The sequence below is a fragment of the Brassica napus genome, chromosome C1 (assembly GCF_020379485.1).
Source record: "Brassica napus cultivar Da-Ae chromosome C1, Da-Ae, whole genome shotgun sequence".
In the NCBI taxonomy this organism is placed as follows: domain Eukaryota; kingdom Viridiplantae; phylum Streptophyta; class Magnoliopsida; order Brassicales; family Brassicaceae; genus Brassica; species Brassica napus.
Genome location: NC_063444.1, coordinates 5,492,616 through 5,513,394, shown reverse-complemented (window position 1 = coordinate 5,513,394; position 20,779 = coordinate 5,492,616). Strand labels below are relative to the sequence as shown.

At 35.8% G+C, this 20,779-nt stretch overlaps 5 protein-coding genes across 7 annotated transcripts; 4 read left to right on the top strand and 1 right to left on the bottom strand.

Moving 5' to 3' along the window:
• The first annotated feature begins 648 nt into the window (after positions 1-648).
• On the top strand, positions 649-2,663 carry LOC106401072 (ectonucleotide pyrophosphatase/phosphodiesterase family member 3-like). 2 transcript variants are annotated; one of them, XM_048745381.1, is made up of 2 exons: positions 769-1,782; positions 1,819-2,663. In XM_048745381.1, exons 1-2 carry the CDS (start codon positions 983-985, stop codon positions 2,468-2,470), a joined length of 1,452 nt encoding a protein of 483 aa, XP_048601338.1. In that variant the 5' UTR covers positions 769-982; the 3' UTR covers positions 2,471-2,663. The 2 variants fall into 2 exon arrangements, with proteins under 2 accessions (XP_013696960.1, XP_048601338.1); XM_013841506.3 differs by having other exon boundaries at positions 649-2,663.
• A 320-nt stretch (positions 2,664-2,983) lies between these two features.
• On the top strand, positions 2,984-4,633 carry LOC106401073 (thioredoxin-like 2-2, chloroplastic). The gene is made up of 4 exons (XM_013841507.3): positions 2,984-3,401; positions 3,633-3,815; positions 3,925-4,089; positions 4,331-4,633. The coding sequence occupies exons 1-4, from the start codon at positions 3,168-3,170 to the stop codon at positions 4,466-4,468; spliced, it is 720 nt and encodes a 239-aa protein (XP_013696961.1). The 5' UTR covers positions 2,984-3,167; the 3' UTR covers positions 4,469-4,633.
• A 237-nt stretch (positions 4,634-4,870) lies between these two features.
• LOC106401074 (uncharacterized protein At4g29660) lies at positions 4,871-5,809 on the top strand. The gene is made up of 2 exons (XM_013841509.3): positions 4,871-5,206; positions 5,451-5,809. The coding sequence occupies exons 1-2, from the start codon at positions 5,009-5,011 to the stop codon at positions 5,571-5,573; spliced, it is 321 nt and encodes a 106-aa protein (XP_013696963.1). The 5' UTR covers positions 4,871-5,008; the 3' UTR covers positions 5,574-5,809.
• Positions 5,810-5,947: 138 nt separating this feature from the next.
• LOC106400502 (PRA1 family protein C) lies at positions 5,948-7,324 on the top strand. The gene has a single exon (XM_013840857.3). It carries the CDS (start codon positions 6,020-6,022, stop codon positions 6,602-6,604), a length of 585 nt encoding a protein of 194 aa, XP_013696311.1. The 5' UTR covers positions 5,948-6,019; the 3' UTR covers positions 6,605-7,324.
• A 10,178-nt stretch (positions 7,325-17,502) lies between these two features.
• On the bottom strand, positions 17,503-19,318 carry LOC106397321 (UPF0725 protein At4g29550). Of its 2 annotated transcripts, XM_013837906.3 has the most exons (6): positions 19,141-19,317; positions 18,860-18,982; positions 18,679-18,801; positions 18,334-18,532; positions 18,144-18,259; positions 17,503-18,059 (listed from the first exon to the last, which is right to left on the bottom strand). In XM_013837906.3, the coding sequence occupies exons 1-6, from the start codon at positions 19,183-19,185 to the stop codon at positions 17,715-17,717; spliced, it is 951 nt and encodes a 316-aa protein (XP_013693360.1). In that variant the 5' UTR covers positions 19,186-19,317; the 3' UTR covers positions 17,503-17,714. The 2 variants fall into 2 exon arrangements, with proteins under 2 accessions (XP_013693360.1, XP_013693357.1); XM_013837903.3 differs by having other exon boundaries at positions 17,503-18,259; positions 19,141-19,318.
• Between the last annotated feature and the right edge of the window lie 1,461 nt (positions 19,319-20,779).

The window sequence follows — 20,779 nt, the reverse complement described above, 5'->3', positions numbered from 1 at the left end:
AATTGACCATTGTACATTAATTCACTCGAAGTTTGAAAATATAAGTTAGCTGTATAACCAGCTTTCGATGGTACGTGTTGGCTTAAACTATTATAGAGTTAACACTAACGTGAAAAATGTGGTCTATTGATTATATATCACATCTTAATCTAAGTACATTTGACTGTATCGCACAGAATCACGTGATCCATTTTCGTTTTGCTGTTATCGACGTTAATTAATGCTAATCACCTGCTATCGCGGTCGACAACGTCAAATTCTAGGTTCAAAGTTGTAACGTTGTTGATGAAATAATAGAATAGCTTTGTTTCCGAATGAGAAAACTAATAAAATCAGTTCTTTAGCTCTGCCCATCTAAGCGCTCAAGGCTATCACTTCAAGCTTAAGCTAATGAGCACTTATTGAATAGTATACGTGTATGAAACTAAGCCATGACCTAAATGGGCCCGGATAGCCGTATTAACACCCCTAATGTAACCTACAATATTTGGGGAGAAACATTTAGATGCATGTATCCTAATCAGTGGTCAGTAGAGGAAGGTGAGATACAAAAGAACATTTCACAAAGAAAGATAATAGATAAGAGAGCGACCTTACCACCACACTTAGATATCATACTGATGGCATCCTGAACCACTAAACCATTCAATAAAGCAGAACTTGCGGAGACGAAACTACATCTTTCATTCTCTTTTGACTAATCAACTGGGAGACTCTTATTACCGGGGAAACGTGGCAGATTCACAAGCGTCTATAAGAATATTGGATCCGTGTAAAACGGAAAGTACAAGTCACTCCAAGCCCACGAGTCCAAAGACCAATCAATACTCAAAGTTTAAGCAACCCACGAAGTTGTCACGTTTGCTCTTCTCTCTCCGAGTCTGACTTTAAATTATTCAGACACTCTCTGATCAAAGTTTGCACCTTTCTGAGTTTCCCATAAGAAACATCGACCAGATCAGTTAAGTAGAAGAGAGAATCAATGATCTCCGGCGACACAAAGCCCAAAGCGATGCCAACACCAGAAGAAGACCCACCAAGCCAATCAATCGCACTTCTCCACAACAACAACAACAACAACTCAGACTCTTCCACCAACACCAACACTGTCTCAAGCTGCTTCATCTTCACATCTCTCCTCATCATCACCTGCATCGCTCTCTCCGCCGCCTCCGCCTTCGCCTTCCTCTTCTTCTCCTCTCCCCCCGCAACAAAACCCCTCCTCTCCCTCAACCAAGTCTCAAAGTCCCAACCTTTCCACAGACCCGTCGCCCGCCCCCTCAAGAAACTCCACAAGCCCGTCGTCCTCCTCATCTCCTCAGACGGCTTCCGCTTCGAGTACCAACACAAGACCAACCTCCCCAACATCCACCGCCTCATCGCCAACGGAACCGAAGCCGAAACCGGTCTAATCCCGGTTTACCCGACCCTAACTTTCCCCAACCACTACTCCATCGTCACAGGCCTCTACCCAGCTCACCACGGCATCATCAACAACAGGTTCGTCGATCCAGTTACAGGGGAAGTCTTCACAATGGCTAGCCACGAGCCGGAATGGTGGCTAGGCGAGCCGCTGTGGGAGACAGTAGTAAACCAAGGACTCAAAGCCGCTACTTACTTCTGGCCTGGCTCTGAAGTACACAAAGGGGCTTGGGACTGTCCTAAAGGCTTATGTCAACCTTACAACGGTTCTGTTCCTTTTGACGATAGGGTTGATACTATCTTAAACTACTTCGATTTGCCTAGTAGCGAGATTCCTAGTTTTATGACGCTTTACTTCGAGGATCCGGATCATCAGGGTCATCAAGTGGGCCCTGATGATCCTAGGATCACTGAAGCTGTGGTTAACATCGATAGGTTGATTGGTAGGTTGATAGATGGGTTGGAGAAGAGAGGGGTGTTCGAGGATGTGACTATGATTATGGTTGGTGATCATGGAATGGTTGGGACTTGTGATAAGAAAGTGATCGTTCTCGATGATTTAGCTTCTTGGATCGATATCCCTGCCAGCTGGGTTCATTACTACACTCCTATGCTAGTGATTAAGCCTCCTAAAGGTCATAACCCGGCTGATGTTGTGGCTAAGATGAACCAAGGCTTGGGGTCGGGGAAAGTGGAGAACGGGGAGTATTTGAAGGTTTATCTTAAAGAAGATTTACCTAGCAGGCTTCATTATGTAGACAGCGACAGGATCCCGCCTATTATAGGAATGGTTGGTGAAGGGTTCAAGGTTGTGCAGAAGAGGAGTAAAGCTAAAGAGTGTGGTGGAGCTCATGGGTATGATAATGCCTTCTTTTCGATGAGGACTATATTCATGGGGCACGGTCCTATGTTTGCGAAGGGGAGGAAAGTGCCTTCTTTTGAGAACGTTGAGATATATAATGTCATTAGTACGATTTTGGGACTCAAGGGTGCACCGAACAATGGTTCTGAAGGGTTTCCTTCAAACGTTTTATTGCCAAGGGCGTAAGCAGAGGAAATGTAAGTTTCATTCTTCTGTCGAATTAAAGGCATCCAACATAAACGCATGTTGGTTTGTTACAGACAATTTATGCGCTTTGATTATGTTGGTTTGTACGATTTTAACAAGATATTTTTTGGAGTCTGTAATTGTCAGAACTTGTCTTAGACACCATTGAAGCCAAGATTGGTACTTTCCACCACAGAAACACAGTTCTTTGATTTGGATGCTGAATCGTTCGTTAAAATGATGTTGTAGCTGAAGATTCATTGTCTTTGGTATCTATTCGATTGATCAAATGTGAAAGTGTTTCAAAAATAAAAAAAAGATCAAACGTGAATTGAATTAAAACCAAACCGAGTTGCTTTCTTGTACCATAAAACCGTCCTTTACATTGTTTGCGTTCCGTGTTAAAACACGTTTGTTCAGGCGAAACAAAACGCGTTTACACTTTTTCAACGCTAACGCATCGACATATCACCGCCAAGTAGATAACGGCGGTCAAAACGCCAATTTAATGTTGAAATCGCGTCTATGTATTATTTTGAACATCATGATTGAGAGAAAAATATCACGAGAATCTCTGAACCAGACAGTTTCTGTGATCTTCTTTAGAGAAATCTTCTTTTCTCCCTGGAGGGATCTCTCGGAGCTAAGAACAATCTCACTCTCTTCTCTGTCTCTCTCTTTGTGCTGGTGAATTTAGATGGCTGGAGTTGTGAGATTATCAACGACGTCGGTTCAGGCCATCCGCGTCTCTTCCTCCTTTGCGACCACTCTCAACTCTCTGAAACCTTGCTTACCTCCGAATCTGAATTCCGACAAGAGATTGCGTGTTCTATCGTCTTCTCCCTCGTGCTCGTCTTCTCATTACCCGTCTTCTGGTCTCGGAAGCCACATCCCTCTTAAACGATCCAAGAGCAAGTTGGTTCGCGTCAAGGTAACAACTTTGTTGTCTTTTAAGCACATTCTCTCCGTAATTCAAATACCCTTTTCGAAACTGATTGATTCTGGAGCACGTAGCTATGCTTAGCTCATTGTTAGAGTTTTAGACAACTCTAGCAGTTTGTTAGGAGCTAAGTTAGGAAAGGTTGATCCTTTGGATAAGTTCAAGTTAAATAGTGGCGATTTTGGCTATAATATAAGTGTTCGATGTGTGTTTGTGGTTTAGGTAGATGAGACTGTGGCCGAGACGGAGCCACCGAAATGGTGGGAGAGGAATGCTGGACCGAACATGGTCGACATTCATTCCACCGAAGAGTTCTTGAAGGCTTTGAGCGAAGCGGGGGAAAGACTAGTCATTGTAGAGTTTTATGGAACTTGGTGTGCTTCTTGCAGAGCATTGTTCCCAAAGGTATGCGTCATGTTACCTCTGTGACTTTTCTGTTAAATGAAGATATAAAAAACTTCATTTCTTTACTTTTTGTTGTTGTTGTTGTATCTTGTTGGAAATCTCTTTCTAGCTTTGCAAGACAGCGGTGGAACATCCAGATATATTGTTTCTCAAAGTAAACTTTGATGAGAATAAACCAATGTGCAAGAGTTTAAACGTGAAAGTGCTTCCTTATTTCCACTTTTACCGTGGAGCTGATGGCCAGCTCGAGTCCTTCTCATGTTCTCTTGCCAAGGTAAATGCACTAACTATTTGGCTTCACCCTTTCCGTGACTGTGGTCTAGCATAAGTCACTTTCCCTTCAAACTTGTAGAACTGCCTTGGGGGTTCTTTTTTCAAATATTAGAAATTTTTAGCTTGATATTGATACCATTGAGATTTGCTGATTCAGTGGATCAAAACCTCTTGGATGCATGCATTTTGTTTGTCTCAGAGTACTACTTGACATCCTCTTCTTTGAATGTTTCTTCTTTCAGTTCCAAAAGATAAAAGATGCCATCCGACTGCACAATACAGATCGTTGCAGCATCGGTCCAGCCAAGGGACCTGAAGGGTTCACATTGGAATCTTTATCCGTGCAGACGAATGCAGCCAAACCAGCTGGATCAAGTTGAATTGCCATATTTTTAGATTTATTACCGCAACAATCTTTGGTTGCTCAAGCAAACACTGAGCTTAATATTCTGTATATCTGTCATTTTATCTGTATAAAAGAATCCTTCCTGAAGCATGTTATGATACTTTTGTGAATAGGCAAATTGCAAATTTATTTTAACTAACTGCTACCAACGCAAAGCTTATTGATGTATGATGCATGTGTGAGGTTTAATATATTTGCATAATTTTGGGTTATATTGTCTAGTTTCTCAGAACGAGCAATGGTACAAAATTTTCTTAATTTTCAATTTATCTTATTATATACTTACAAAGTCTTAGTTTTTGTAATCTTTGCTCTGATCTCTCAAGACTCAAGTGGAAGTAAAGATAAGTCAAGGGCCAAAACCCAAACGTAATAGAACTATGAGGACTGTTTGATAAATATTTTAACGATTAAAGTCTTTTTTTGTCTGTGTCTGTTCCCAGATTCACGCGCCGCCGCGAAAACGAGTAAAGAAAAATCCAAAACACGGCGAAGGTTGAGAAAGGTTTGAGAGATGCAATCCCAAGGAATTTGGAGCACGCTATGGAGGAAATACGCAGATTATAAGTACAACAAGTTCGAGAGGTTTGCTGTCTGGGAGATGATCGAGCCTTACCGTCGACCCAAAACCTTTACAGCTTTGATTACTATCTACGTCGCCGCCTTTTACACCGGCGTCATCGGGGCTGCGGTTACGGAGCAGCTTTACAAGGTAAGCTTCGATCGATTCGACTCGGATTTGTAATTAGATTTTGTGGGTTTCTCGTGATTTGCAATTCTAGGGTTAGAAATGGCATAAAGTTGAAACCTTTCTTAATCCATTGTTATTTAGGGGTTTCAATTGATCTCTTGTCAATGGGTTTCTTACACTGTTTGATGTGAATACAAGACTAAAGTTATGCTTCTTGTTCTGCTGTATGCTTATGTTACTCACTCCACTGATATTATATAAACAGGAGAAGTTTTGGGAAGAGCACCCAGGCAAAACGGTGCCTCTGATGAAGCCATTGTACTATCGAGGACCATGGAGGGTTTATCGTGGTGAAGCTATTGCTTCTGATGCTAGCAGCAGCCAGTGATGGTGCTGCTTTGCTGGTATATATACAAAACAACTTTGTGTTTTCTGTAGAATGCTTGTGTTGAGTTGCTTAAATGTCTTCTACGTTCTGTGGATTTAAGCTGGCTGATATATGCTCTGTTGTGGACAATAAGGTTTAGCAACTCTTTTAAGAATATGATTCTTGAAATTCATGTAATAACAATCTTGTTATAACATTAACGTTTTTGCTATGAGAAGTTTAAGGGTTTCCTTCCATTCCTTTGAATCTCTCTCTCTCCTTTCCATTATTAGTGCATTGTATCTACCTCTCTTCTGGTGTCCTGAAATAAAATACATTCCAAATGAGAGAGACGATCTAAGAACCTCAGATTTATTATCTCTTGACAGTCTTGTCTTCATATAGGTTCCTTTGGTTATATTCTCCGTTTCTCTCTTCTCCTCTTATTTTGCCGTTTGTGAAAGAACATGACAACGTATGGCACTATACCATCCCAAGCAAATGCCGCCTCGAACCAGAGCATGTTGGGACGAGCAAAAGGGTTGATCTCGTTAGGCCTTAGCTCTCGGAGACCATGGCTTGAACTTGTCCAATGGAGTTCCCTTAGCCTTCCTACCTCATTCAGTGTTGCCACAGAACGAATCAAAACCAACATCATGATCTTCCGAACCAACTATCTCGTCATCTTCGTTGTTGCTATCTTCATCAGCATGCTTTGGCAACCTGTCCACCTCGCGGTCTTCGTTGTCTTGATCATCGCATGGCTATATGTCTACTCTCGGGATAACGAACCACTGGTGATATTTGGCAGTGTGATCGATGATTCTGCTTTGGTGCTGACTTTGTTGGTCCTCACGCTCTGTATTATTCTATTGACTAACGTAACCGGTGGTATTCTGCTCGGGGTTTTGGCTGGTTTGCCCGTTGTTCTAGTTCATGGCATGTGTAGGAATACAGAGTCCTTGTTCGTCTTGGAAGATGATGATGAAGAGAAAGGAGTCACAATGAGCGTAGCATCCTCCTCGCATTTTTCTTCCTCTTTAACAAAATGAAACATTATGTTTATGTAATGATACAAGTTTCAGACCTTAGTGACACCATATTTAGCTAGTCTTTAGGTACTACCATATTTTCTAAGATTTTGCTTGTGGGCGTAATAAATATTCTCTTCTTCTCTGAATGCAAATAGTATGATAGATAAAACTTTGGAGATCTTTGCAATTCCAGTATAGAATACTTGTTTTAATAATCCAGATAAAAGTAATTTCATGTATTATATGTATATAGTCAATTGTATACATCAATCTTTTACTCTTTTTCTTTGAAATTGCACACTTACTGGTACCATTAAAATCACTGCACTGGTTTGTTCAAAAAAAATAAAATAAAATCACTGCACTGGCAGTACCATTAAAAGGTACTATTTATCCATGAACCCAATAAGAAAATAAAACATACTATATAATTATTAAAGTTGATATCATTATCCTTCAATATTGTAGTAATTGTAATAGTCCTACTGGGTTATAGCTTTCCCTTATATTTTTTCGTAATATTTTCTTTAATAAAAGAGATGTTTTCAGAATTTTCCTTGTGTTTCTGCTATATTTTCATAGTTCTTAGGAGTTGCTCGTCTAGTGGCAAATATCAATGGAAGACATTAGTAACGCAGTTGCCATTGGATAACTTGTTTAAAATCATCCTCGTCGTCTTCTCCTAACTAACCAAGGCATGTTTCTTCTCCACCAAAACAGCTTGAACGATCGTATTGAACTCTGTGCCTCCTCCTCTAGGCTCTAGCCACAAAAGCTATTAGTAGTTTATTTGAAAAGGCTAATTTATATATTGGTAGATTGTTGCATTGGTTACGTCACTGTGGTGTTACCTTCTATATATGAATCATATACAGAATATTTGTTTGAGAGATTTGAAAAAATACTACAATGATTATCATCAGGTCCATAATATATGTAAATCTTCACTAGTTTTGAAAAAAATATGAGAAAAGCAAAAAATTGTCAAAATACAGTAAAATTACGATAAGAAATAAATTTAAAATATAAAATATTATCAAGTAAATATGATATAAAATAGATTAAACCCAAAAATATAGAAAATTGTTATTAATTAGTTGATTACTACAAATATAGAAATAAACTATATTTTGTTAACTATTCACTACAAGAAAACATATTTTTTACTAGGGCAGTATTCGTTGTAAATTCGTCGTAAACGGGGTGTTACGACGAATTAACGTCGAAAGACGTTTCGTTGGTAAACGTCCGTCGTAACGGAGGTTTCGTCGTAAACGACTCGTTACGTTTACGACGAAATATATTCCTCGTAAAGCGCAGGGAAAGGATTTGTCGTAAACGACACGTAAGAATTCGTCGTAAAGCCCACGTAATTATTTCGATGTAAAGCACACGTAAATACTTTCGTTGTAAATCACTCATAAACATTTCGATGTAAAACCCTCGTAAATATTTCGATGTTAATCACTCGTAAACATTCGATGTAAACTCCATGTAATGTTTACGAGGAGTTTACATTGTTTCTTATTATATTATTATTAATTAGTATATAATAAATTTTAATTTATATTTAATATTCAGAATTTAAAATAATTTAAATTTTAAAACGAAATATGAAATTGGAAAACATATTTTAAAAAGTCATACAATAATATTTAAATTCATAATACAAAAAGAAAGAAAAAAAAACTACATATTCTCGAAGTAGTTGGTGGGGTTGCTCGGCTGTTGACGGGTTGGATCGGACTCTTGGGGATCTTGTGGTGGCATTCCAAGAGCGGCTCGTCTCTCACTCAACATTCTCTGCATAACTGGGTTTTCCACGGCCATCACGTCTAGCAAATCCTCAAGAGAGTCTAAACGAACCTGCTGGCTATCCATTCGAGCCTTCATCTGAGCAGTCTCTTCATCCCGTTTCGAAGTGTATGACGAAGTTGCCCTTGCAACTTCGTTAACAGAGCCTATACCGACTATCCGTCCCTTCTTTTTAGGAGCCACATATAAAATCAAAACATATATTAATATAGTTAATTATGTTAAAATATTTAAAATAATGTAAACAAAAATTTTAAATTGTACCTCTTCGAAGATTCTGTCGACCTCTTCGGTGGACAATGTGACTGGTAATCCATCGGGAGACTCCTGGGTTAGTTGCGTCTCCCGTTCTTCAATCCGACCAGCCACTGTTTGGAAGAGTTTCTCAGATGCAGGATCCACAAAAACTCCGTCGGATGTGACGTGAGTCATCTTGAATAGGTCAGACAGAGAAGGTAAGACTTCCGTCTTCTCGAACTACAAAAAAAATTTAAATTAAATATTATAAATTATATTAATTGAATATTTTAAAATATATATTTAAAACAAAACTTACAGCTTCTAGACGGACTTCTGCATGAGGTTTTTGTCCGATTTTGTGAAGCATGGGCAAATGACCATCTTTATCCTTCGTCCTTCGAAAAGCCGAGCACGAATTGGCCTTTTTGATCGAAGAGGGGTGCTCCCAATAGGCGATGAGGCCATCCCACACATCCGTCGTGAGCTCAATGGGCTTTCCCTCATACCCGTAGATCTCCCACTTGTCCTTCCAATCAGAGACTGTGTTGCAGAGGCGTATCTTTGCCTTTGCAACGACTTCCGCCTTCACCTTCTCGGTGATTCCCAAAGACCAATGCCACTTTTGCTGAAACATAAAAATTAAAAAAAAATTACAATTAATAATAAATATTAAATATATATATATATTTAAAAGTGAAAATTTAATTAAATTTAAAAATCTTACCGCAAAACATTTAAACCACGTGATCTTAACGTGATTTGGTGTCTTGCTCCAGTTCGGGTATGCCCCGTCGTAGTAACCCTTAATCATCGCCGAAATGCTCCGGCTAACACGGTTGTTAGCCCCAAATCTGAAAAAAATACACTTTAACCGTTAGAAAATAAAAATTAATTTAATTTTAATGTAATAAAAATTAATAACTTACCAATAAGTTCCTCGGGGTCTATCAGGGTCTAGAACATCCAAACCCTCCCGTCCAGGCTGGGCAAGCAAATCCTCCACCGTATATCTCGCGAAGGGAGCATATGAAGGCACACGCAAATCCGGATGAACTGCACCTTCTGGGACAGGCTCAGGTGCAGCCGCTGGAGGAGGAGGTGGAGGCATCTGCGGTGGAAGAGGAGGACTCGAAAAAACTCTCTAAGAAGTCTGAGAGTCTCGAACTGCATCGGAAGACGATGGACCGGAAGAAGATGTACCGGAACCATCGCCAAACAACTGGGCATAAGTAGGTGCTCCTGGTTTCCTTCTAGGAACCATCTAAAAAAAAATTAAATAAATTTAATCAATTATGACGATATAATTAAAAAATTATTCTGTTACCTAACTAATCACCTAAACAATAGTATTCCGTCATCTAACTAATCACCTAAACTAATTACCTAACTAAATAATAACCTAAACTAACTTAAAAAAAAGGAGGAAAGAGAATGTACCTTAGAGGGAGAGGAGAGGAGTTTGGGAGGAATGAACGAGGCAGCCTCGTCTCGGCGTCTCAATATATAGAAAAGGATTCGTCGTAAACACGACGTAATATTACGACGAAGTTACCAGACCCGCGTTTTTTCATTTACGACGAATTTACCAGGCCCGCGTTTTTCGATTTACGACGAAATTACGTCGAAACGTCGTTTACGACGAATTTACCATGCCCACGTTTACGACGAAGTTACCAGGCCCACGTTTTTTCATTTACGACGAAATTACGTGGAATAGATAACCATTTACGACGATTTTACAACGCTTAACCCTAAACACCGAGAATGAAATCCCTAAACCCCAAAGTCAAATATCATCTAACATCATATCTCTTCTCTACTACTTTGTGCTCTTCTCCAACTTAAACTCTAAAACCCTAAAACTCCAAATAATTTTTTAAAAACTAAAGAAATACATATTATATAAAACAACATTTGTTACACATACATTAGGATGATAAAAAAACAATATTTCTTTAAACATACGTTACAATAGAGAAATACAACATTGTTACATATATTACATCACTCTAAATCATTTTCGTTCTCATCAATATTACATCACTCTAAATCGTTTTCGTTCTCATCACTATCATTACAATCATCATCGTCGCTTCTCTCGAACTCGTCTTCACGTGCTTCATCTGTCGCATCTTCGGGAATATCTTCATATTGAAAGTTTTGCGGGTCGATCAAAAGGATTTCATCAGTTGGTTGTTCTGGTACCTCAACTTCATTGATAGTGTCTTCTTCTTGCAAGGGCGGTTCTTCTCCAGCGACAATGCGTCCACGAAGTGTAATTTTGATAGCAGCTAACCAGTTTATCCCGGAAGTTTGAAACCGAGGATAAGGAAGGAAGCTAACTTGCTCGGCTTGTGAAGCTAAAATGAAAGGCTCAAATTTGTTGTATCTTCTCCCAAAATTGACATCCACAACACCAAATTTGTTATACCGAATCCCTCGGTTCACAACAGGATCGAACCATTCACATTTGAAGAGGACGCATTTTAGCTTCGATAACCCCGGACGAACCATTCACATTTGAAGAGGACACATTATACCGAATCCCTCGGTTCACAACAGGATCGAACCATTCAAATTTGTTATCTTTTGTCTTCCCAGGGACGTTAAGTAATGTATTCATGATGTTCTCAAAAAAGTTCTTCTCAATATGCATGACATCCAGATTGTGGCGTAAGAGAAGATCCTTCCAATATGGTAGCTCCCAAAATATACTCTTCTTATGCCAATTGTGAGACACACCATACCCATCAGGCATATTTCCAGGAACATGCCAATTTCCTCCAACTTTAACTGTTTCCTGAGCTCCGTAATAATCAATGTCTGCTTCGATCTGCTGGCCGGTGAGATATGGAGGAGGACCGTCTCTGACAATTTTTTTGTGCCGAAACAATGTCTTATTTCTTCTGTACGGATGGGCAAGTGGAAGAAAGCGACGATGACAATCAAACCAACAACTCTTCCTACCATTCTTCAGTTGAAAAGCATCCGTCGATCCAAGACAATATGGACAAGATAATCTTCCATGTGTTGTCCAGCCAGACAACATCCCATAAGCAGGAAAATCACTTATCGTCCACAGCAGAACTCCTCGCATCGTAAAATTGTTTTTCAGGGAACAATCGTACGTCCTCACCCCTTCTGACCACAAATGCTTTAGCTCTTCTATCAACGGTTGAAGAAAAACATCAAGAGACCGTTTTGGATGCTTCGTCCCAGGGATTAATATGGTCAAAAATAGAAATTTTTGTTCCATGCACATATCCGGCGGTAAATTGTACGGCGTAAGAATGACTGGTCACAAAGAATATTGTCTACCAGACATTCCAAATGGGCTAAATCCATCGGTGCATAACCCAAGATAGACATTCCGAATATTTGTAGCAAAATCTGTGTGTACCTTGTTAAAATGTTTCCACGCTCTTGCGTCTGATGGATGTGCAACCTCACCATCTCTCTGGACATGTTCCGCATGCCACCTCATCGACGCAGCAGTCCTCTCAGATTGATATAATCTTTTCAATCTGTCTATAATTGGTAGGTACCACATCCTTTAGTACGGTACCCTATTCCTCCCACGGCCTTGCGGTTTGAATCGTGGTTTTTTGCAGAATCGACACTCTTCTAACTTGTCATCTTTTTTCCAGTAGATCATGCAGTTGTCGATGCAAACATCAATCATCTCCGAAGGCAACCCAAGACTATAAACCAATTTATGAATCTCATAATAAGATTCAGCAGACACGTTGTCTTCTGGCAAATACTCTTTAAACAACTCCGCCCATGCATCCATGCAATTCTCAGGTAAATTATGATCCGTTTTAATATTCATCATCCTAGCTGCTAGAGACAATTTAGAGAGACCTTCTCTACAACCAGTGTAGATTGGTTGATTTGCAGCATCTAGCATTTCATAAAACCTTTTTGCATCCAAATTAGGTTCTTCTACATTTCCAGTTCCATCAGCTATTGTTGTAGTTGTTTCCAAAAATGCATCACTAATCATATCTTGAACCCTATCATGATCTACCATCTGCTCATGATCTTGATGATAATTATATTCATTATGCAAATGATTCGGTTCTTCACTATGATGACCATCCTCAAAATTATTATTACTACTACTAGCTTCATTTCCCCCATAACCCTCTCCATGTTGATACCAAATGTAGTACTGTGGTGTAAATCCTCTGTTTACTAAATGCTTCCATACAGTTTCACTACGTGCAAATTTTGAATTCTTGCATTTTCGACAGGGGCAGAACATCTTACCGCTTTCCTGTGTGATCGGTGTACAGCCCGCCTGGTGCATGAATGTCTCTAGCCCCCTCAGAAATGTGTTCGTCACCCTCCCGTCGGAATCTTTGTGCAAATACATCCAACTCCGTAACTCGTAAATACTACCGCCACCGGCCATTTTTTTCTTAGATTTTTTTTTGAAATCTTTTTTTTTCTGATTTTTTTTTCGGTTTTTTTTTCTCCCGTTTGTGTGTTGTGAGAAATGACATATATATAGAGAAATTTTCGAGTTGTGTAGTTGAAATATAACATAGATTTTACAAGGAATATTTTACATGGTTTTAACATAATATTTACAACGACTTTACGACGAAATTAGGTAAGCTAAAGCACATTGAATACACGTTTTCACCTAAATATAACGGTAACATGTTTCGTTGTAATGTCGATGTAATGATTACGACGTATTTCTCATTCCACGTACATTCGTCGTAAACTTACATGGATTTTACGACGAAAACTATTCGTCGTAAATTTACATGGCGTTTACGACGAAAGATGGATTCCTCGTAACTGCGTTGTAAACACCATGTAAATTTACGACGAAATATTTTCGTCGTAAATGTTCGTTGTTATGGGCACGTTTTCTTGTAGTGATCTGAGTAAAGTAAAAAATAATTGTCAGGATCTTAAAGATTTGTAACATGAACACTCACTCATTAACTGTAGTTCAAAAAAGAAAAAAAAGTCAAAAACACTAGCTCATTAATTTAAATGAGTTATGGACTAACCCATATAAGATCAAAACCATTTAGATATAGTTTCGATAAAATATCACATGTACATGTTGTGTTATCAAAAATCAATACTATTAATACTACCATATTTTCTAAAATTTTGCTTGTGGGCGTAATAAATATTCTCTTCTTCTCTGAATGCAAATAGTATGATAGATAAAACTTTGGAGATCTTTGCAATTCCAGTATAGAATACTTGTTTTAATAATCCAGATAAAAGTAATTTCATGTATTATATGTATATAGTCAATTGTATACATCAATCTTTTACTCTTTTTCTTTGAAATTGCACACTTACTGGTACCATTAAAATCACTGCACTGGCAGTACCATTAAAAGGTACTTCATATTCATATGTTCCAGAAAAAGTAAGATTTTCTAAAGTATTCACGTTTATTAAGAATTCAATAAATGTTTATAATTTAATTTTTCTTTTATTTTATTATACACTTTTCAATAACTTTTCACCAATGAAATTTAATCAATTCAAATATTTTCATTTAATGTTTCTTAAAAGTATAAAAAAATTACCTTAAATATATAGAAAATATATCTTTGTGGAACAAGTAAAAAATCTAAAACATCTTACTTTCATGAACGGATGAAGTATTATTTATTATATGAACCCAATAAGAAAATAAAACCATACTATATAATTATTAAAGTTGATATCATTATCCTTCAATATTGTAGTAATTGTAATTGGCCTACTGGGTTATAGCTTTCCCTTACATTTTTTCATGGTTCTTAGGAGTTGTCTACATTTTTCCTTACATTTTTCTTAGTAATTGTCTACATTTTTCCTTGCGTTTCTGCTATATTTTCATGGTTCTTAGGAGTTGCTCGTCTAGTGGCAAATCGCAATGGAAGACATTGATAACGCAGTTTCCATTGAATAACTTCTTTAAAATCATCCTTCTCGTCTTCTCGTGACTAACCAAGGCATGTTTCTTCTCCACCAAAACCGCTTGAACGATCGTATTGAACTCTGTGCCTCCTCTAGCCACAAAATTAACCATTGCCGCTTGTACTGGCCCCAAACTTAGGCCATACGCCATCGTTTCCATATACTATCGTCTGTACACGTTCCATAGGTTATCCAGCAGCGCCACAGCTAAGGTGGACATTCGTGAGGACGCATAGGAACTTCTTGAAACGCTTGTTTCAACAGGAGCGCTAGGTTCATTGGGTTGTTCACCACATGGTTGATGTCGGTGTCTTGGCTTGTCAGAACGTAGCAGGTGGGTTATGCCATTGTCTCTCTGATGTTTTGCATCGTGTTCTAGGGTTTTATGTTTTGACAGATGGGAAATGAGTATGATAAGTGGAGAAGCGCGTCTTTAACTTTATTTATAGGTGGAAGTGAGTTGATCATTCGTATTAACATTCTCATTTGTAAATGATGTTTACTTGTCAATCTACACTACAAAAATAAAAAAAGGTGATCGTGACTCGTAGTTGAATCCAAAGTTGAGAGAAGACTTGTGACTACCAATGAATCAACCTTCTACAAAGGCGAATTCGTTATGACAGTTAAGTAGTTTGGCAGAAATAGATAGTAATCTAATGACTAGTTGGTAGCATATGCATGGTTTCTATTGTTTTGACCGTTAGTTAGCAACATTTTTTTAATGGTTTAAATATATAGTGATATAGATGAAAGCTATTAGTAGGTTATTTGAAAAGGCTAGTTTATATATTGGTAGATTGTTGCATTGGTTACGTCACTGTGATGTTACCTTCTATATATATGAATCATATACAGAATATTTGTTTGAGAGATTTGAAAAAAATACTACAACGATTATCATCAGGTCCACAATATACGTAACTCTTCACTAGTTTTGAAAAAATACGAGAAAAGCAAAAAATATGAGAAAATTTTAAAAAAAGAAGCAAAAAATTGTCAAAATACAGTAAAATTACGATAAGAAATAACTTTAAAACATAAAATATTATCAAGTAAATATGATATAAAATAGATTAAACCCAAAAATATAGATAATTGTTATTAATTAGTTGATTACTACAAATATAGAAATAAACTATATTTTGTTAACTATTTGAGTAAAGTAAAAAATAATTGCTAGGATCTTAAAGATTTGTAACATAAACACTCACTCATTAACTGTAGTTCAAAAAGGAAAAAAAAAGATAAAAACACTAACTCATTAACTTAAATGAGTTATGGACTAACCCATATAAGATCAAAACCATTTAGATATAGTTTCGATAGAATTTCACATGTGTGTTATCAAAAATCAAAACTATTAAAACAGAAGCACAAAATATGGACCTAACTAGATCCTAGGTAGATTTTTTTTTTAAACTATATCTTATACAATTTACCTAACATTTAATATTATTAACTATATATCTTTAAATATGGTTTAAATATGGTAAGATTTAAAGAAGTAAATCTAAATAAATATCTCGGTCAATTATGTATTAATTGAGATCTTCCATATCAAATTCCTTTTAATGCAACTATAGTAAATTATATTTTGATATTTCTGACATTTTAAGCTTATTTCTCAAACAATATAAATAACAAAAACAAATTAATATTTTCATATGAATAAATTTTGATTTTTCTAATATCATTTCTTCATTTTTTCGAATAGTAAATTAATTCATCAAATTACAAAAAAATACAAATCTAATAGTTTTTTCAATTTTATGTACAATTTAAACGTATGTAAAATTTTAATTTTATAAAAATTATCAGTTTTCTATGGGTTTTTAATGGGTCAACTATGGTTAGATCATGGATTAATGATAATTTTTTAGATTTTATCGGGTTTTATCAGATTTTTAATTAACGAAATTTTCATTAAATTTGAATCATATTATACACCGATCACTGAGTTTACCGGTTCAACCGCGAGTCCAGGTTGGATATGAAAACATTGATTATCTATTTTTGACATAAATATGTAGATCAAAATTCAAAAAAATAATACTTAATATCAACTAGCAATTTTATCTAAAAATCAAATCCACACCTTCAAAAGCGCAAGTCAAAATTTAGTAATACGTTATTCTTAATTAATAATATACATCTCAGTGTTGGACCTTTTAAAAATGTACATTACAGTATTTTGTACATGCGATTTCTATTGATAAACGCAAAAGTTTGGTGGCGTAGTAGCATAATGGAACCGTAATTGAAAATGGTGTTTTACATCAATCACATGCGCTGCCAATACTAAAACCCACAAAAAGTGATTGTGACTGTTTGGAATATCAAGACTCATGAACCATCTTTCTAATAGAGAAGTGAAGATTATTTTTGTAGTTTGGTAGAAAGTATACAGTAATGAAGAGTACCATAATAATTCAGTAGTCTCAGTTAGTAACCTTTGATGGTATGATTAGTAAATAGACTAAAACTGGGTATAATTAATAATGTATTAGAAAAAAAACTAGGAAATGTATGCAAGAATACTCAAAACTTAATTTATAGATATGGAAGCAATTATTTAACTATTTACATGTGATTCATTCTGCCTTGCACGTTGGATGCTTTCTAACTTGGTGTGTTTTACTAGTACGTAAATAATCACCACAGACGTCCGCAAGATTACAAAATAGAAACGAGATTGTGACTGTATCCGTCATCAAGACTCGTGATGACTCATGAAACATCGTTCAAGAAATTATATTTTAAAGTAGTTAGGATTTGTGTTTCAAAGAAAAAATATTTTATAGGATTACGTACGTAGAATCCATTGTCCTTAGAGCTTAACCTTTTCCGCATCGATCAGACACTCCTCCGCAATGAAATTTGGCAGGGTTTAGTTTTTCAGTAGATTAGATTGCAAGTAGCAACAATCAAAATGAATTTATTCAACGTTTTTTGTATAAGAAAAAAAACTGAGGAAAACCAAATAACAAACTTAAAAGACATAACGGACTAGTTATTAAGTGCTGGATTACACTGAAACAAAAGAAAAAAACAGAGGAGATGATTATTCAGTCTTATAGATACTGAGTAGAGTCGTCTTATTAACTTAGGATCAGCAAACATATATGTCTCAGACCGAACTCGCCTTGAAAATATTATGACCGGTGCAAGACTTGAAGTCAAGACAAGCGTGTCCTGGAAGCCCATCAGTGGTTCTTCTTATGATGACTCTGTGATCCTGGCACAGACCATGGGGAGGAGCATTCAAGTTCTTGAAACTGAAGTAGAAGATTGCATTCCCGGCCTTGAGCTTTTCCTTTGACTTGACATATTCAAAAGTCTGCACAACGACCTTACTGATCTCCAGAGGCAGCCAAGACTCAAACAGGGACATGTCGGCTTCCTTCAGTGTGTACATGGCAAGATCGGCATACAGTTTAAGCCAATCGTTTTCAAGAATGTCTGAATCTTGCACCTGTGAAAGAGCAAAAATAAAGACAAAAAGCGAAAAAGAAAAGGATAGAGGCGGAAGAAATATAAAAGAACAAGTTGCCCCCACTTGGTGAAACTGGTCATTGGACGGCAACAACAATGCATCATCCGGATACCAATCAGGTAGAGTGTCTTTGTAAACTTCTGGATCGAACTCCCATCGATGTATTTTTTCTCTAGTGCCTTATTTTAAATTAAAAAAGAAGGCAAGGTAAAGAATCATAAATATACTCAACCCACAAATCCTGAAAACTGACCTGGAATTTGAGGTTTGATCCTACAACCTTCGGTCATTATTCTGTAGTAGGATCCTTTTACATTGTCATCTCTAAGAACACGCGCCTGGAAAGTGAAACAAGAACCGTCTGCCGGATCCGTGGCCTCAAAGGTTAAGGAATAACTGAAAACTCCATAGTTAATATATTTGTCTACTCTTGACAACTGGAAGTTGGTGCCCTGTATATAAGAAGAAGAAATAGTTTAATGCTCGGGACATGTACTAATCAAGAAAATGGTATTAGGAATTTCAGCATAAGAGAATGTGAAACACAAATGTTCATAACTATATATATGATTAACCTTTAAGTGTAACAAAAGACTACCTTGCGGGAATTGTAGGAGTGGAGTCCAAATCTAGCATAAATGTTAGCCAGGTCACGAAAGAAACCTGTTTCGCTATTTTCAAATTTGTGCAGATCCGTTGAACGAACTGGATCATCGAATTCCTGCAAAAACCCAAAGTTAATTGCATATAAGAGTGAAAGGATTTATATTAATTATTACACTGTGAGAGGATTCATCATCAGGTGCGGCGGCGGTGGATTCATCATCTGATTTATCATCTGCGGCGGCGGTTAATTCAATCCTCCGCTTGCGCGGTGGTGGCCCAATGTCTGTAATCTCAGCCTGCGCCAATAATCAATTTGGTAAAGTTGATTGATGTTCCAATGAATACCACACAAGTAATTTCGAATCTATACCAAAGGATTTGCGGCTTTCCCCCAATTAAATTTCCAGATAAAAAAAAAAAAAAGTAATAATCAAACAAAGAAGAAGAAGAAGACCTGGCATTTCGCGCAAAGGTTAGGTTTGGGTGATGAGCTCGTCATCGTCAATTCCTGAGAAGCCAAATTAGGGCTTCTTGATATACGCAAAGGCAACGCTAAACACCCTCGTCTTCGTTCATGTAACTTTTATATCAAGTTAGCACTTTGGATAAAAATTGAGATGACAAACAATAAAATAATAATCTATACTAATAAAAGGGAGCTTTTTTGAGGCTCCATAGGGCGTCCACATCAGCGGAAAAAACTTCTTTTAAAAGATGACACGTGACATTAACAAAAAATAAAAAAAAATACATATAAAGAAAAATAAATAATAAGTAAATATATAATATAAGAAATAGAAATGTTATATTAAACAATAATAAATAAATATACAATATAAGAAAAATAAATAAAAAGTAAATATACAAAATAAGAAATAGAAATATTACATTAAACATCTATCATAATTTATAATCTGATATAAAAGCAAGAAAATTAGAAAACGTAAATATATACTAATAAAGGGGAGCTTTTGAGGCTCCATAAGGCGTCCACATCAGCGGAAAAAACTTCTTTTAAAAGATGGCACGTGGCATTAACAAAAAATAAAAATAAAAATACATATAAAGAAAAATAAATAATAAATAAATATATAATATAAGAAATAGAAATGTTATATTAAACAATAATAAATAAATATACAATATAAGAAAAATAAATAAAAAGTAAATATACAATATAAGAAATAGAAATATTACATTAAACATCTATCATAATTTATAATCTGATATAAAAGCTAGAAAATTAGAAAACGTAAATATATAATTAAAAAATAAAAAAACTAAATTAAACATCTATGTAAAAAATGTATCTATACTAATAAAATGGAGCTCTATACTAATAAAATAGAGCTTTTGAGGCTCCATAGGGCGTCCACATCAACGGAAAAAATTTCTTCTAAAAGATGACACGTGGCATTAACAAAAAATAAAAAATAAATATACATATAAAGAAAAATAAATAATAAGTAAATATATAATATAAGAAATATAAATGTTACATTAAACAATAATAAGTAAATATACAATATAAGGAAAATAAATAAAAAGTAAATATACAATATAAGAAATAGAATATTACATTAAACATCTATCATAATTTATCATCTGATATAAAAGTAAGAAAATTAGATTACGTAAATATATAATTAAAAAATGAAAAAACTAAATTAAACATCTATCTGAAAAATGTATCTATATTAATAAAATGGAGCTTTTGAGGCTCCATAGAGCGTCCACATCACCGCAAAAACTACTTCTAAAAGATGACACGTGTCATTAATAAAAAATAAAAAATAAAAATACATATAAAGAAAAATAAATAATAAGTAAATATACAATATAAGAAATATAAATATTACATTAAAAATAATAAGTAAATATACAATATAGGGAACAATAAATAAAAAGTAAATATACAATATAAGAAATATAAATATTACATTAAACATCTATTATAATTACATTAAACATCAATCATAATTTATCATTTGATACAATTAAGAAATGAAAAAAAAACTAAATTAAAAATCTATATGAAAAATGTATAGTAAAATAAATAATAACTAAATACACAATATAAAAAATAGAAATAT

Bases quoted from the DNA above. Each gene is read 5' to 3' on its own strand.
- LOC106401072 (XM_013841506.3), top strand. From the start codon at position 983: ATGATCTCCGGCGACACAAAGCCCAAAGCGATGCCAACACCAGAAGAA.
- LOC106401074 (XM_013841509.3), top strand. From the start codon at position 5,009: ATGCAATCCCAAGGAATTTGGAGCACGCTATGGAGGAAATACGCAGAT. The intron at 5,207-5,450 runs GTAAGCTTCGAT...TTATATAAACAG, and splicing joins TTACGGAGCAGCTTTACAAG to GAGAAGTTTTGGGAAGAGCA.
- LOC106401073 (XM_013841507.3), top strand. From the start codon at position 3,168: ATGGCTGGAGTTGTGAGATTATCAACGACGTCGGTTCAGGCCATCCGC. The intron at 3,402-3,632 runs GTAACAACTTTG...TTTGTGGTTTAG, and splicing joins GCAAGTTGGTTCGCGTCAAG to GTAGATGAGACTGTGGCCGA. The intron at 3,816-3,924 runs GTATGCGTCATG...ATCTCTTTCTAG, and splicing joins GCAGAGCATTGTTCCCAAAG to CTTTGCAAGACAGCGGTGGA.
- LOC106397321 (XM_013837903.3), bottom strand. From the start codon at position 19,185: ATGACGAGCTCATCACCCAAACCTAACCTTTGCGCGAAATGCCAG. The intron at 18,802-18,859 runs GTAATAATTAAT...GGGTTTTTGCAG, and splicing joins ATGATGAATCCTCTCACAGT to GAATTCGATGATCCAGTTCG. The intron at 18,260-18,333 runs GTCAGTTTTCAG...ATTTAAAATAAG, and splicing joins GATCAAACCTCAAATTCCAG to GCACTAGAGAAAAAATACAT.
- LOC106400502 (XM_013840857.3), top strand. From the start codon at position 6,020: ATGACAACGTATGGCACTATACCATCCCAAGCAAATGCCGCCTCGAAC.